This window comes from Anastrepha obliqua, chromosome 1, assembly GCF_027943255.1.
Source record: "Anastrepha obliqua isolate idAnaObli1 chromosome 1, idAnaObli1_1.0, whole genome shotgun sequence".
Lineage (NCBI taxonomy): Eukaryota > Metazoa > Arthropoda > Insecta > Diptera > Tephritidae > Anastrepha > Anastrepha obliqua.
In genome coordinates, this window is record NC_072892.1 from 82,486,687 (window position 1) to 82,504,427 (window position 17,741).

A 17,741-nucleotide genomic window follows, 5' to 3' on the forward strand; every position below is an offset into this window, starting at 1 on the left:
TTACGTCAAAAGTAATCGAAAACCATCGCACCGAAAAGCTTGGGATCTGATTCCATTTCTTTAGGATTTAGTTCCAAGCACCGTACGGCTTAGGTTCTGTCGGTGAATTAACGGATTAAACATTATCAGTGTGACCTCAGATCTGGTAAATCTGCCCTCGAGCAGTTATTTACTTGGCCCCAAGCCCCAGAAAAGATTGATGAAAAATATTATCCGTTACTCCTTTTTGATTTTTAAGCCGGATTTGGGAATCATCAAAAAAAAAATAAAAATTCTGAGTAAGCTTTTGCGTGACTATCATTTGGAGGGTCTTGTTACTAAATCCACTGCAGTTTTTCTAATTGTGATCACCCTTTAATGAGAAAATTTGAAGTCTGTTTTTGCCATGAAAAAGTTTCTCATAAAAACCATTACCATCTGCCGTTAAACGTCAGTATAAAACCTCAGATACCTCCTTTTGTATGACCGTAAAATTTAAGTTACCGCCCGTATGAAGGAATATGTATCTCCTGTCATCAACTATTCAGATTGCAATTCCGCTCATGAAATTTCACCCCTCGGTCAAGAGGACTTGAAGAGCTTAATCAGCTTCCCAGAAGTCTAGATCTTGATTTTACGATGCCAAGACCTCTGTTTAAGTCAATTATTGAGTTTTTTTATTTGTTAAATATTTAATTTTAGTTCTCAAGTTTTTGTAACTATGTAAATCTAGCCAGTAAAATTGTCGCCATTGAAATAATTGTCACCATAAAGAAATAAATGTAATATTGGGGTCAGGTTGTTGTATACGTGTAGTCAGCAGATGAACCGCTACAGCAACATTGGGGGCACGCCTATAGTTTATGCCTCCGTCGAATACCGCGCATTTGAGTTTTCGCTTACTTTTGTAACATTTGAGTCAGTATGAGAAGAATGGTGCACATGAAGTTGGCTTCAAAGGCTGAGTGTACCAATTACCTTAAACAGCCCTACAATATTGAATATGTTGCACATGTAATTCTGGAAATTGTCTTACCTGAATTGTCACTGATAATTTTTTTCGTTTTGCAAGAAGTGTGGCCTCCCGTGGATTAGTGTTACTCCAAATAGAAAAATTTTGCTCATTCACAAAGCCACTGGGCCATCACTGGACTCTGAATTAAAATACTAATTTTATATCTGGAGTGTGCCCAATGCCCGACACTTCGACTTAAAAGATCTTTTGTTAGTTAATACTAGTCCGACTGACTGGCACTACTACCATTAAATTTATTACATCAGGTTCTATTTAACTTAGATGTTCCCTGCCGCAGGGTGGGAATTGGTTGAAAGTCAAATTCTTTCAGTAAATTTTCCGTCGTGCGCACAAATTTCATATGCCTGCATATCTGCAACAGGAGCAATCTTGATTTCATTCGGATCAATTTGATCGCGATGAAAGATGGGCAGTATTTTCTTTGCCAACCGTTGCACTCTGTTTCATTCCCAATGTGAAATTTTTTGAGAGATGTCAATTTAATTAATGTACTCTGAATATTGCATCATTAAACATTCTATGAATATTTCGAACCGAACACTATCAAACGTCAAAAGGTTAGACTTGCGAGTTAGCTGTCATAGTGTCAGGGTTTTTTTCTATTAAAAAAGGTATTGAAAACGCTCTGAATTGGGGTTGAACTCGGAAAATGTTAAATTTCTTGTTTTGTGTTCGTGGTTTAAATTTATATGAGCAAACCTCAAAAGTAGATTGTAAACAATTTTTCGTTGAACTTTAATTACATGGTGTTCAAACGCAAATACAACAAACTTGGTTATACATATAGGTATGTTAGGCACATATAAGCACATACGGGTATCTATGTATGTGAGTACGTTGTTTCACGCTTTACAACATATGCTCACTTAGGAATTAATATCTCGCAATTGAATTGGAAGTGCACAAAGTACTCGACTGCATGTATAGTCTTATAATGGATTTGGTGAAGGGAAGTGAGGAAATGCGCGTCGTTGGCCAATCGACCCACTGAGTAGGAAATGCAACCGTAACGACGATATACTTGTATCGCGTGTGCGGTATTCAAGAAGCCACGCGCCTTTTGTTTTTTTGGTGTACTCGTATTTATAGATATTTGCATGAACTTGTGAGGGGAACCATTTCAGTTGGAAAACGAGCAAAAAGCATTAAAATAAAGAAAAAAAAATATTGAATTTAAAAGTTTGCCAACCAGAATATAATTCATCGGTGTCTTTGCGCCATTTCAAGGAAATTTATTTACAATTATGCTTAGATAAAATTGGTAAAATAAGAATAAAACACACATTTTTTTGTGTATTTCGCAAGAAGTAGGAAAAAAATGTCACGTTCAATTCATAATGCTCACAATGGACTACCTGCCTACTTCGATGTCGATAAATTATGTGAGACAAGCATAAAAGAGCTTAAAATAAATAAATCGACTGGGCAAAAATAAAGAAAAAACAGATATTATTTCGGACACACACAAAAGAAAAACAAACACAAAGTCAGCGCTGCGAGTTCAAAGCCCACCTACGCCCACTAAAAATGAAGCATTGATGCAGTATTTGAGCAGCCTGCCTGACAAATATGTACGAGTATGTGTTCTAGCTCAGCTGAGAATGGACCGCTAAGCGTCTACGTGGCGCAGCAGCATTTTGCCTTTGCTTGGGACCAGACTATTAGAGTGTTGTTTTTGCCATATTGCTACAGTTTCGTATTCAAGTACAGAGAACTTTGGTATAGCCATAAAAGTGATATGTGTATGCATGTATGTGTGCACCTCTTAATAGTGTTATGCTCGCCAGCACTTCAAGATACATGATTTATTTGGGAACAGTTAATTGACCTTGATTGCGTTTAAAGGCTCGCGTTTTGATGTTTTGTTTTCTGCGTTCAATGTTCGCTTTCGACCATTATGCGAGCCATATGACACATATCTAAGAGTCGATGAGGGTTTGATTGTGTAAGTAATTAGAAATATAAGTTTCGTACATTTTTCATTTTATATGAGCGAGCACAAATGAGCAGTTTTTGTGTGTGCTAGAGAAATCATCAATCAGTTACAAATTTCTCACTGCAACCCACTTTAGCGTCTTATATAACGGTGTTATTGACCTTTCTTTTAACTTTTAATTTATCGGCAATTAATTTTCAACCCTTCGATTGAGTGCGGCGGTAGCAGATGTTTTTCATAATTGCAGCCGTTTCGGACGAAAGTAAAAAAAAATGCAGCGCCGTTCTGCGCTGTCAACTTTTTAATGAGATAATTCAAATAAGATAAAAAAAATAAAAACAAAAATTTAACACACCTTCACGCATGTTAGTGGTATAAGAAAATGTTATAACTAAATTTCCTTCATTTAGTTTTCGTGTATGTTAAGCCTCAATATTTATGCAGCATCACCACAATAACGCAAGCTTTCAAAAACCGCTCATAAAAATATACGAATAATTACTAAAATATTCAATTTAAAATAATATGTGAAAGTTAAAAAAAATATCGCTTACCACCCGACATATTCAGCCGCTTGCGTGCATCACGTTTTGAATAGAGGAAATGCTGTAGTCCCAAGCCAGTGCCGGACTTCTTTGAACTCAAGGATGCGCTGGCGCGACTGGCCAAACCTGGCGAACGATAGCGCGCACTCTTCGCACTACCACTGGAGGTGAAGTTTAGTGCACCTTGTGACTTGGTGAGTGGCGTTGAGCTGGCCATTGCCGTCTGCGTCGCACTCACACTTACTGCCGCCCCAGCTGCTGTTGCTCCCATACTTGTAGTTGGCAGGCGTGGCAGCGAGTTGGTGCTTGCCACCTGCGTGATACCTGTCAGGCTACGCGGCAGTGTCGAGCGTGCGCTAAATGCGTCCTCATCGGATGAATCCGATTCGTAGATGGCATCTGGTACGCTTGAGCGCCGCACATCCTTGCAGTCGATGGAGGTGACCCAGGGTTTGGCAGGTGATGCCTCCAATTCTTGATGTCTTTCATCGCCGCCACCTATGCTCCCACACGAGCGCACACGATCCAATTGCTCGCGACTCATACTCTTATGGTTGAACAACAGATCACCTGCTGAGCGACGCTTTGCAACGGCCAAAGCGGACGCAGACGATGAGTTGTCACGATCGAGTTGACTGAGTTTGGTTCTGGAATCGCCATTAGCCAGTAATGCCGACTCAAAACTACCCCGCCACGAGAAACGTTCATAATCGCTGGCTACGCCACACTCTTCACCGGCGGTGTCGCTAACACCGCTGCTCGATTGGTGATGGTGCGGACGTGTCGCGTTTGCACTGCTACCGCTTACACTGCTACAAGCTGCCGATGTGGATGCTGAGTCGAGCAGTAGATCGTGTGACTTGCTACGTGCAAGATTGTTTGCTTCGTCCTGCAGCGCTTTGTTGGATTTCGATTGATGTGACAAATGGTGTGAGTGGTGCAGGTGGTGTTGATAAATGGAATGTTGCTGTTGTGAGTGATGTGTGTTGCGCGCCGACTTCATTTGGTCGCCCTCCGAAAGGCTCTCTTCTTCGTCCTCTGTGGTGGTGATGGATATTTTAGCTTGAAGTCGTTTGTGGTGGTTGCGTTGTGGCGCAATGGGCGAGTTGGTGCCGTGTGAATCATTTCCGCTATTAACCTCGTGCATGAGTGCAACAAGGCGTGAGCCGATGTGTTGCATTACCTTGGCAAACAGCTGTGGAGAACGCTCCGTGCTGTGTGTGCTTCCAGTTGAAACTTGATCCTCTTCCACAGTGCGTTTTGTTACGCTATCCTCTTTGCTGGACGACGGCATCTCGACGGTAGATTGCAAAGTGGCGGTATTGTTTGTATTTCCCACAGCAATTTTTGAAAAAGAAGCTACCAACTTTTGATATACCAGTGCTGTGTCTGGGTTCAGACCGTGGGTGTCTACTTCCAGTAGACCACCGTCTCCCCGATCGCCTTCCTCATCTATCTCGAATTTATTTATGATTTGTTGACAGCTTGCCGATATCTGTTCTTTTAATTCGCCTTTTCGACGATTGCTACCCTCGAGGTCGGAGCTTGTATAATCTGAGGAATCACATGAATCGGACCATGTGTCCTCACTACTCAAATATTCTACTATTTCACGAACCTGTTCATCATTTATGCCCGGTACAGTTTTCATCAGCCGAGTGAGCTCGTTCTCAAAGTATGCCAATTGTGGCCTTGTTTTCATCCGTCTCACCGAAATAGGCGTGGTCTGGTTAGGTGTTGGGCCCTTTGAATTATTAGTAGAACCATAGTTTTGCTGAGCATTGGCAGTAGCGACTACGAGAGTTTTGAAAAACTGTCGCATTTTAGACATCATCAGGTTTGTCTCCTCATCTGAACTCCAATTGTTAAAGCTATCCTTTCGTACCAAACTTGCGTTAGCTGTGGGTGGCAGTGGTGGTTTGAGTGTTAGTCCGTCTGCTTGCAGAGTTGTTGATATGTTATTGGGCGTAGTAATACGCATCTCAGGCAAGACAATAGCTGAACTGGATCCAGCTAGTGGCAATTCTTTGACCTCTTCAATTTGTTCCAGTGCCGTGGGTGATTTTGTGCGCGTCGAAGCGCTGGTTGTGGGCAATTCGCATTCAGGCGATTTTAGAAGATCATCATTGCTTCCAACAAAACCACTATCGCGGCTATGATGCTGTTGTTTCTTCGCTTGGGAATTGCTGATTGAACCGGGTGTGGGAGTGCGGCATTCTGCGTTCGATAAAGAAGGTTTGCTTGCATCCTCTGCGGAGTCATGCAGTTTCTTTTCATCCAACGAGTCATGCCGTTTGCGTACCTGTTTCTTTCGTTTTATTGTATCGGAAGATGTGCTCTCGAAAGCCTTCTCACCACCGCTACTCACATGTAGCACGGTCTCATCACAATCTTCCGATTCGGAAGAGTCCAAAAGGTCGCTGGCAGTTGAAGGAATAAGACTCGGTTCCAGTGAATCGGTAGGCATTGACTGGGAATCGACCAGCAGATTGTCTAGAGAAGAATTATGGGAGCGTGGTGTACCACGTGCACGTACTAAACGCTTACGTCGCTGACTCGGACTTGGATGGCCTTCACTATCACTACCAACACTGCCGCTCTCATCAGATTCATTCTTCTCGCTTGCGCTGAACCCCATAAAACCGGACAAGAAGTACTTCTCCAGACGCGATGAGGCGAGTTCTGCAGCGCTATTACTATCATTTGCATTCTCCTCTGGTATGCCCAACGAATCTAGGCCTTCTGAACACTCACTACTCACCTCCGACGCCGTATCATCGCCGCGCGTGTCAATCGAACTCATCACCTTGCCATCACCCAGATCGAAAAAGAAATACTTTTCCAAATCAGAAGCAGACAAACGATTATGATGATTGATGGTGCGCTGTCTTCGCCTCTCCATCTCATCCAACTCTTCGCTGCCATCTTCAGTGCCGCGCAGCGAAGCGACCTCACTTTCTTCACAGCTTTCCTCCACAATAGTATGCAAAGTGAAATCAATAGTGGAACGATGGTAGCCACGCAGCTCTTCTTCACGATCGACAAACATGCGATTGGCTAAAATAGTGTCATCGCCATCCACACTTAAATCTTCCGAATCAGATGCAGTTGGCGTGGTATCGTCACCAAACTCCTCATCGTCATGACGACTAATCTCTTCCACCCAGGAATCATCATCCGCTAAACCATCTTCAAGGCAAACCGCCTTTGTTTTGGAGTTAGGCGCATCTTCCAGAAAATCACCATCATTATCCGTGTCCGCTCTGCTGCTGCGACCACTTCCGCGGCCATTGGAAAGGTTGTCGAAATCTTCTTCTTCCGAATCACCGTAAATTATCTTCTGATCGCGCAGTAAATCAACTGTATTCACTGGATAATGCAAACGCTCAGTGTCACTCGTAGTGTAAGAAAAATTCACTCTGCTATTATTGTTTTTTATCATATCATGAACAGCTGACGACACATACAACAGCGACGACGATGAAGGTGCTATCGATGAGTCATTATCTGCGCTGTTGTTGTTGCTGGTGCTGCCAGCATTTCTTGTGGCTGTACTGCGCGGGTCGCTAAAACTTGTTCTTTGTGTAGCTGCTGCGGGGGAACTACTATCATGATTTGCATGGCTAGTGTTGCTATTCAGCTCATTCGGCTCATAGCCACTCAAATGTATGATACTGCTGCCATTTGCGCTGCTGCCAACAGCGCCGTCAATACTACAACCACTATTGCCACGTTGACTTTCGTGAGTTTGTATGGGTTGTTTTACACGTGTCGCGGCTGACTCTATAGTTGTTATTGTTGTTGTTGTGGTGGTTGTTGTGCAGCCCAAATACGCTTTGTCCACAATTGCACCGCTCTTATTGCTGTTGACCAGCAGGTCATTGTCGCTACCAATTTGACCGTTGTCTTTTGTAATCATAATTAAGCTGCGATATTTGGCGGAAAGTGAAGTGGAAGAAGGAGTGAAGGGATGGCCTGTGGACGAATCGGCGTTGGATTTCGTGCAAGTTGCGGGTGTGGTCACGCCGCCAAATATGCTATCGAATTGACTGTTACCACTATAAGACTCGTTGTTTACGCAGAAATAGGGTGCGTAACTGGCGTGTATAGCCCCTTTTACTTGGTCTGCCCCTGTTGCCGTTCCTTCAGCGTCGACAGTTTCTGCCAAACTACAGACGCCGCGCTTAGATAATTCCGCTTTGTTCGTCGACGCGATAATTTGCGTTTGCTTTTGTTGTTCTTCCGAACTGTTTACGCGCATATAATCAACGTCAGTAACGTTCTTGGCCGCTCGCTCGCCTTGGCTCGCGCACTCTTTGTACTCGTAGTCGTTAGCGTTTTCTATTCTTTGATTTTTCACTACTACCACTTTGGTGTTCACTTTATCGTTGCCTCTTGTAACACTTTTGCAGTTATTACTGCTGTTTTTAACTTTGTAAGCCTTTTGTTGGCTTTCGTTGTCCTCACAGACGTTTTCGTTGTCGCTTACACTTTGCACCGTTTCGCGCTTCTCAACATTCACAACACAATCGCGCACACTGTTACTATCAATTTGTGTGATATTTTTCAACTGTTTTTGCACAACTACTTCTTCAAATAATTTTTTTTCACATTCGTCGTATTCTTTTTCTTCTGGTTGTGCCTTTGCACTTTGCTTGCAATGAATTTGTAAAACTGCACTACCACTTTGTGTAGAATCTATCAAAACATCACCGCAATCGTCAATGTTACCACCGTCACCATCACCGTCGCTCCGGTCTTTCACGTTTAACATTTCATTTTCAACTAAACGCAACGAGTTGGCCAATTCACGAGCGGACGCTGCGCGTACGGCTTCCACGGCCATATTCGCCACCACAACGTTAACTCGGCCAGAGCGCGTTGCTACGATGTTAGCCACTTCATTGTTTGCATGTTCGTTTTCCAAATTGTGAGTTATTACATTTGATGTTGCTGTTTCTGCTGCAGCGGTCGCGTCGTTCGCCTCACTCTCCCAATCAGACTGTTTCTCTTCTACCGTTTCTATGATTTGCAATTCTTGCTCTTCAGCTATCTGCGTGCTCAGTTTATGCAGCGTGGTTAGCTCTTTCATTTCCAGTGCTGGATGGTAAGCCTCTGCCGTAGTCGGCTGCGCTATCGCCGTTGCTTTATTTGCATTTGTGTAAACATTTTGCTCAGGTGTTTTGTGCTCTTGCTCGTCGGTTTCTGCGTTTGCCTTTGTTGGTGTAGAGGTAATATTAGTTAAAAATGCTGATATATTCGTTGGCTCCAGCGAGTCCATAAAGCAGCCGGAGAGCGATTGTGGTGGCGCTAGTTCGTTAGCTGTTTTGCATGCTTCGCTGAATCGTCCCAGCCATGCTGGTAGCTGGAGTTGTTGTGCCTGTTCTTCTTCTTCTCCTTCATAGTTATAGTTTATAGTTGCGCGCCGTGCAGCTGTTATGCATTTACTTTCTTGCCTTTGTGTCGCATTTGCAGGCAAAGTTGTTGGTATTTCGTTTGTTGGATAAATAGCCCGTTCGTCCAGCACTTCAACTGACTTTGGGTTTTCTTTGTTGTTGTTTACTTTGAGTGCTACGCTGCTACTAACTGCTTCTCGATGCTGATCAGCAAACGCGCACATTGTTTCTGTTGCTGTTATTTGCCTTTCCTGTAAGTTTGTTGCTTTTGAGACTTCATTTGTATCAACATTATATGGACACCTCTTATTTTCATCACAAACAACTTGATTATCATCTTTCATCACGGTAGTATTGAGAGCGACTTGCTGATTTTGTTGTTGTGTTTTCTTTTCTTCCACAACCAATGTTTCTTTTCCGATAAACCCACTTACGCGCTTCTCACAAATGTGATCCTCTTCACCACTATCTGCCTCGCAGGCCTTGGGTTGGTCAGCCTCTTGTACCTGTAATTGTTCACTCTGTGGCTGGCTATGCACTTTTTCATTTTGATTTATTTTACATTTTCCTCTTTCTATGTTTTTTTGTTCCTGCGTTGTGTTACATTCATTACTATCTGCTCTCACCTTTCCACTTATAATTTCTTGATTTTGCATTAGCACTGCGCCTTCGTTGTTTTTGTTAGTGCAGCTTGAATCTTCAGCTAATATTTCCAATTCCGCGCCGCAACTTCTCTCTAGGAAGGGCATCTCGGGCTCATTCTCCCCAACTGTCTTGGGCTCACTCACTTTTTCATTCGTTGAAAATTCATTGTCTTCCCTCTTTATTGCTCCACTCTCAGTATAAATTTCCTTCGTTGTGTTTTTTTCTGTTTCAGTTGTTTTAGTTTTTGTTGTACGCCAACCTGTTTGCCAACTATTTTTCATCTTGTCCTCAACCATATCGCACTCGTACTGCTGTTGCTGCTGTTCTCGCGTTTCGGTGTCGCGTGCAAAACCAGCTGCGAAACCAGTCCGCGCGCCTCGCTCTGCAACTTCGCCAATAGTGTGCGCCCCTCTATCCATTGCATCATCATTGCTATCATGAACAACAATAACAGCGTCATTGCTATTGTTCGCTGTCTTATTGTTCTGCGGCGCGCAATTGTCGTCATCGCTTAAGCCGCACTCAGGTGTCACTGCCGCAGTAGAAGAAGACTTTAAAGTGCTATGCGGCGCGTTTGTAGTAGCGGATGTGCAATCCGCCCCCGTCTCGCCGATAAATTCACCTTCCTTTCTATCTAATACCTCCAAATGGTCTTGGTTGATTTCTTGTACGCCGCGCCGCAGCTTTTGTAATTTCAGCTCAAGTTCCGAGTTCTGTTTTGTCAACGCAAGCAAGCGATTTACATCGTTTGAAATGCTATGCAACTCATCGCAGGCTTCTTGCGTGTCTATTTCCCAATCTTGTGCATTTGGTGAGGGGATTGCGCCATCAGCGCGTACAAATGGTTTCGCCGCGTCATCGATTGTTCTTGTTGTTCGAATGCTGAAATCTAACGAAACCATAGGCGCATCGGTTGTGGCATGTTTAGAGGTTGCACACAATGCAACAGCTGTTTTGTTATCTGTATCTGTGTTTGTTTCTTTTTCGGATGCCATTGTCTTTATATCTGTTGTTCTTGTTTTTGCTGGCGCTGCAGTTTCGCCATGCTCTGCTTTTAATTGGTCTGATTGTTGTATTTTGCGATCGTTTGGTTTTCTGCACTGTGGGCTGCTTTCTTCAATTTTTTTATTGCTTTCATTATTTATATTTGCGTTTTTGCTGCCATTGGCGCTTGCCATGTCTGCCACACTTGCCACTTTCTTATTAACTGTGCCACAAACACCTCGCGCTCTATTACTACTGCCCGACGCAGCGGCCTGTTTACGGTCGCGTTCGCGTTCACAAAAAGCCTGCCTCTCCGTCTCTTCGTCGTTCAGTAGCCGCATGGCATGCAATACCACACCACTGTCGCCGTTTGTGTCATTATCGGTTTCGCCGCCAACGACAATAATGCAATTGGCAAGCTCGTCGATCGAGGTTGCCACATATTTGCCGGCGACATATCCGCGTTCACTTTCAACCAAATTACGCTCACCATCATCACAATCAGCTTCATTATGGGAATTCCGTTCATTGTCACTTGTGCTTGTGCCATCGCTCTCACTTTCATGCGTCACATGCCATCCACTCACATCCATGCCAGCTAGCTCCTCACTAATGACCTTCACCGAATTCAATACAATACAACAATCGGTGCGCTCTGTGTCTGTGTCATTATCGGAGGAGTCTTCGAGATTCGCATCCGATGATTGAGAATCATTTTCGCTAGATGTAGAAGCGCCCCGACGGCGTTGAGCGCGCGGTACGCGATTCACAACAAACACTTTTGAGAAATGTTTGCTCTTGGGACGTCTATCGGCTATGGTGCCAGTATCATCGGTGTCTACCGACTCAGAGGAACTTGAACTATTTGTCGTGGTATTTTCGCTGCTCGTATTTGTATTTTGATCTTTCGCCGATGTGGCTGAACTGCGCGAATGTGGACGTCTTAAGTGTACATGTGGTTCGCCATCCGCGCTGCCATCCACGTCACAATCATCGTCATCATCCAGATGGCTCACGATTAGCGCGTCGATGCCAGCGACGCTAGCGATATCATAACTACGCTGTACCGAACGTCGCGAACCGGACGCGGACCCCGACGCGATAGACGCGTCGAAACGCTTCGATTTTGTTTGTTTATTTTCATCACTCGCGGTCACTTCCGAATCTGTATCACCACTAGCTGCGGATTCAGCGTCTGAAGAGGAGAATACATTCTCGCTTTGTAGATAACCGTCGGTATTTGAGACGTTGTTTTTCAATTTGCCAATCGAGATCATAGCGCCGTACGATTTGTTTTGCGTTGCACTAGTTGAAGAAATATTTTTAAATTGTTGCTGTTGATTTTTTAAACTATTTTCATCTTCTTTTAATGGTATTAACAAAAGCAATTCAACATTTTCCTGTCGTTGTTGTGGTCGTTCTGAGGTTCTAGTCGCGTTCACTGCAGTCTTACAAGTGCTCGCCTTATGGCTCTGACGATAACTAGTTTCAGCTACGCGCTGGCGCTTGCAGTCAACCGCGCAGTTGGCTATGACTTGCTCAATGCCTTTAACGTTATTTTCAACAGCTCCGCAGTTGTCGACGCTGACGTTGCCGGTTTTCGCGCTGCTGCTGTACTCTTTAGCAACATCGCTATTTCCGTGCCGCGGAACAACCACCTTTTTCACTGTGTCACCGACGTTAGCGCATTCGTTGACGGAGCTCTCGCTGCCGCTGCCACTACTTAAGGTGTTGTGGTTAGTCCAAGTGGTGGTGGTTGCGGAATTAATAAAAGTGCTGGCGTCAGCGCTGGTCTGCAAACGAGTTCTTGCTGTTGTGTTATTGTTGTTAGCTACCTTTATTTTATGTTGATTTTGTTTGCTTGCCGCTGTTTTTTCTACTTTACCCAAGTGATGACAGCGCTCTGCTGGACTTGTACTCAAACTTAGCTCACTGCTGTCTCGCTGGTCGTCATAACAATGCACTAAGTTTTCTTCAAAGCGATCGCAACTCTGACTTCGACTGCGCGCTGATGCTGTGCCTGTTAGTCGTGTTGAATTTACCTCTGGGTCTGAGCTTCTTTTTGTTACTACACCTTTTATTGTTCTTTGCAAAACAATTGGTATAGACGATGTCGCTGTCGCTGGCGTTGTCGTTGTTGTTGATTTTCCGACGTGTTTGGCTAAAGAGTTGTTATTTGTTTGCTTTATATTCTGGTCACTCCGTGACGACGTTAACGACACCGCATTCGCCTTTTCGACAACCGCAATGCTCCAGTCTTTGTATGTGTCACTATTAATATTAGTTTTGTTTTTCTGGTTGTTGCTATTTCTTTTATTGCTGTTGGGTTGCTGGTTCACTATGTTTGCTGTGCGTATGGAAATACAAGTTTTAGCATTGCGGCTGTTTTGTTCGTCCCGGCCTACCTGTTCGCTTGCAAGTTTTTCGTGCAAATGGGCAAACTCGTTTGACTCCTCACTTTTTTCAACTGTTTTTAATGGATATTTTTGCTTTTGCCAATGTTGTTGCTTTTGTTCAGGGAAATATTTGCCAGTACTAGTAGTAGACGCGCATTCATTTGCTAATAACTGCCATTCAGCAGCTGTTACTTCCTCTTCTATGACCGCATATGCTCCAAAGTCTGTAGACTTATCAGCTAAAGCGTTTGCGGAAAGTTCGATATCGGCGTTGACTTGCGAAGACAGCTTATCGGTACCATGTACTTGGTCTCGTATTGTTTCACAGTCACTAATATGTGTTGTTATTGGACTTTTGCTACCTACAAATGTGGGCGTTTCATTTTCAAGTGTTTCACACGCGTTCACATCGACAAAAACGTGCTTATCCGTCTCACTGAAATCACGACTCGAATGCGTCGACGGTTTTGTTGCTACTAATGTTGGTGGGTCGCGCATTCCAAATGCGAACTGCTCGCCGCGATTACGTTCAGCGCTTTTGTATTTGTTGATGTTGTTTGTACTGGTATTGCTTAGAGTCTTATTAGTTTCAATGCTGGAGTCTGTTGGTTGGTGCAACGCTATTGTGTTGGTGGCAATGGCGTTTGTACTTTGTGTACCAAATTTGTTGTTAAGACAGTGCCCCTGTTGCTGTTGCTGTTGTTGGTAAAGTGTTTGTTGCTGGAGGCTGTTTGCCGCAAACCGGCTCAAACTGCCAAATTCGCCCAAACCGCTGCTGGTTAACGTTTCCAAACTGCCCGCAGTCGCTGTTGTGCCATACCCTGACGAGGAGCATTGGGAGTACATGGAGGCACTTAATTCTGGTGTGGATGATTTAAAACCGGCACGCGCTAGCCTTGCATGCATACCCGTCATAAGAGGGCTGCCTTCGTCATCTCCAAGATCCCCAGGCTTGCCGACACTAAATTGCTGGTAGTTGGCCGCACTCGAATAAGCTGCCACCACAGCAGCAGCAGCGGCCGCTTGCAAGTTGGTGGTCGCTTCGCTTGTCTGCTGTACCATTGCAGGTCCAGCTGTGCACCAGAGCTTCTGCAATGATGCGCGTAGCTGCTCGTCCTTGTCCATAATATTCAATATGTCTGTGTGACTTGCGGCATGAGCGTTCGCGGCGCCCTTCAATAGGTCGCTGGGGTGCCAGCTGTGGAAGGCGGCCATGGGCACCGGTATCGGTACTGGCACTGGTATGGGAACATACTGCGGTTGTGGCTGCGGTGGTGTAATAAGCGGCACCTTAGTAGTACCGCCACAACTGCAAATACCGCTAATTGGTGGAGTTGCATTCTCCTGCGTTTGCGTAGTCGCGGTGTGGTGGTGGTGATGTCTATGATGCTGATGATGATGCTTACTTTCTTTGCCCACAAAACGTGTTTTTATGCGTGTTTTCATGCTCAACTGCTGATGCTGCTGGTGCTGGTGTTGACGACCATTCGAACTGGCGGCCGCCGTTGCGGTGGTTGGCGCACGCACAAAATAGCCATCGGAGCTGGTTTGCGAAGAACTTTCACCTTGCATGAGCAGCTCCTCATCAGTGCCGGTGTCACTTTCGCGTATGCGCGGACAATAGACAAGCGGTTTGCGGTAAGGTAGCGGAGATTCAGCGGGCGAGGCGGTGCTCTCGCTAGACTTGAAGTCACGCATTGTAGCGCTGTGGCGCGTGACCAATGGCGAGGGGCAGGGTGAGAAGAAGATTTGCTTGGTTATCGAGCCAGTGGTACAAATCATCGATGGCTCAAAGTAATCCCAATCGCAATCGTCTATAGTGATGCTGCTATAGTTGTGTGTGGACGAAGTAGTAGAGCTGCTATCTTCAAACTCTTCATCCTTGCCTGAGGATGACGAATCGGATGAATTAATGAAGACGAGTTTAAATTCATCGGCATCCATGTTATAGTGTTGATGGTTAAATGTAATCGATTTGAATTCCAACTCCGAGGACGTCTCCATATCATAGGCATCTGTGCGGGGCGAAAGGAGCGCGAAAGCGTTCAGTTGAATGTACAAAATATAAGCAGCAGTATGAATTAGCGAAAAGGCGTTAGTGAGTTAGAGACCCATCACCCGCGAGCCAAGCAAATACATTATCGATAGTTTTGTTATTGTTATAAGTCTGCTAAGGGATTTAGCATTAAGGGCGATGTGAACACAAACACTATTTGCCGCTTTCGATTAGTTACCGTTAAGTACCGGCACCGGTTATTTGTTAGCTTTTAAGATTACTTTCAAGCTTCACTAGATTACCAACACCAAATTACGTATAAAAAACCTTAAATTTATTTTACATTTAAAAACATTTTATTTTATCTAATGCGATAAAATACATATAAAATGTTAACTAATAAAAAAACTGTAACTACTTATATTAAGGTTAATAAGAGGGTTACTGAATACTTCCAATGACAACTGGGGTTTGTTAGCAGAATAAAAATTTAGCGTTAACAATGTCTTCAATGAGTGTAATGTTAGGAAACCGGAATACATATATACATATATATATACACTGGGGCTCACATAATTTTTACAATAATTGCAATTTTTTTCATGCTTAATTTTTATCGTTAATTTAAAAAAAAAATACAGTTCATGTTTTAATAAAAACTTAATTAATCAAAGTCCCAAACTTAGTACAAAATTCAAACCAAATTAAACGAATTTTAAAGCATTGCATTCAAAATGTTCAACAGTTTGTTAAGAATTTTTTGAAAAATTCTGGGTATGTAATTTTGGAGCTCATTAAATATTAGTATAACAAAATGTATGTTTGAAGTCGTTTAAAAGAATTTTCTTCCTTCACAATTAAAATACGAGTACATACCCGAAAGTCTTCTTCCTATGCAAAGAAATAACAGGGGAAAAAATTGTCAAAAATCAACGTGATTTTTTAGCGTCTTCAAAATGACACTTTATTGGACTAAAATTAAATGGGCTATAAAGCTGCATATCAAGAAGTTTTCTAAACATTCTAAACATTTTGATGAACATTTTTTGAAACTTAAATTTTTGGAATGCTGTATAATGCATGAAGATACAATACAAATTTGGCACGTAAAATATTTCGCATATTGTAAAAAAATAAATTTACTTAATTATGTGCGCGCAAGTGTATCGAACAAATTGTTCGGTTTACAAGATGAGTGAGTTTTACGAGGTCGATTAAAGCTTCCCAGAGATATTAAAAAATAATTAAAAAAGATTCAACGAAGAAAATATATTTTATTTATATAATTCGCGCATAATCCTTCTTTGGGAGCGTGGCCGAGCTTCTCTTCCAATTTGTGATGTGCCTGTTTTTCATGCATTTTTCTACAATTTTAAGCTAATGTTATGTTTTGTTATGAGAGGCTTTTTCATGGAGGTTTGCCATTGACTGTCGAGGGGTGACTGCTATTAGAAAAACTTTTTCCTATCATTTGCACTTCCGAATGGTAGTCACGCAACAACTTCAAATCAAGCGTATAAGTTTTACCAGGTTTCAACAGCTCACAGTATAAAACGTTGCGATGATCTCACCAAATCGAAGGTGTCGAACCATGAATTTTTGAATTAGTCAACATAGTTGATGCATGTTTAAGCGAACTGATCATTTTTTGCACCTTTAGTTATTGTTGCAAAAAAAAAAATATCCCTGATGTATATGTTGCTAGGCATAAGCTATGCAACAACAATATTTAGAAAATTTAAAATCAATGATCAATTATTATTAAATTATATAGTGTTATTTAGTTAATTACCGAATATTTCTTCTGTTTTCATTTCTCTAGGCAACAGAAATGTGTAAATCAAATTTCATCAAAATCAGATAACTTTTAATGTTTCCGCACATAAAGGCGGGAAACGTGGTAGTAAGCGAATAAGGACTATATTTTATATTCATTCGTTTCTGAGTTAAAATAAGCCATATACCCAATTTGGTCGAAACAGCCACGATTGCTTTTTTTACCGCTTATATGGACGTTTTAATTAAGAAAGTTTTCAATAAATTCCAAAAATGTTTATTGATTAATAAAATAATATAATATTTACAACAATGGAAGTATTGGTAAGCTGTTATTTCAGTGCCTAATACCTAAAGCACTAGGATGATATACATAAATCTGCACGTATATATATCAGTACCGCCCGAATATGTTTACCCTATTCCGCACTATTTGCTATAACTATGTTTTGTGCAGAGCACTTTGCATTCAGCGATATGATAAGTTTGTACTTTTATCTGCCATCAAATAATCAAAAAGTGCCAAATGTGAAAACAACAAAGCTCTAGAGGCTTGAATTCTAGTTCACTCTTATCACACCGCTCTCTGCAAGGTGCAAAATAAAAGCAGACATGAAGTCATATCAGCTACTCTGTCATGAAAAGTGATAAGATTAGAGGCTTGTTTTTTACATTGACCATAACATTTATTGAATTTTTTTTAACCCTTTCGTGACTACTGGGGCAATACGTCCTCTTTTCTTCCAAAGTACTTTTACATTTTTATTATTAATGAAAGGTAGGAGCTAAATATCTCCAAGCGAGCTCAGGACCTCATTTAAATCCTTAAAATATATTAATTATGTTAAATCGGATACCATTAGTGAAGTCCGCATATTACGTATGTAGATAGAGAAGAGAAGGATAGTACAAAGAAAAAGTTGTATTTCGTTTAGCTATTATGGATTACAATCGCATAATAGGCAACATAGATCTGGCTGATGAGAAAGTAGCCAGAATCAGAAACCGTAACAAATGTGGAAAAAAGTTGTTTTGTTTGTTAATTTTGATTC

The 17,741-nt window shown here is 42.4% G+C and overlaps 1 protein-coding gene across 1 annotated transcript in view; it reads right to left on the reverse strand.

Moving 5' to 3' along the window:
* The window catches only part of LOC129246282 (uncharacterized), a 101,111-nt gene that overhangs the window by 42,002 nt on the left and 41,368 nt on the right, over positions 1-17,741 (reverse strand). The window contains exon 9 of the mRNA XM_054884981.1: positions 3,506-14,932. Coding sequence (XP_054740956.1) covers positions 3,506-14,932 — 11,427 coding nt within the window. The remainder of the gene's footprint in view (positions 1-3,505; positions 14,933-17,741) is intronic.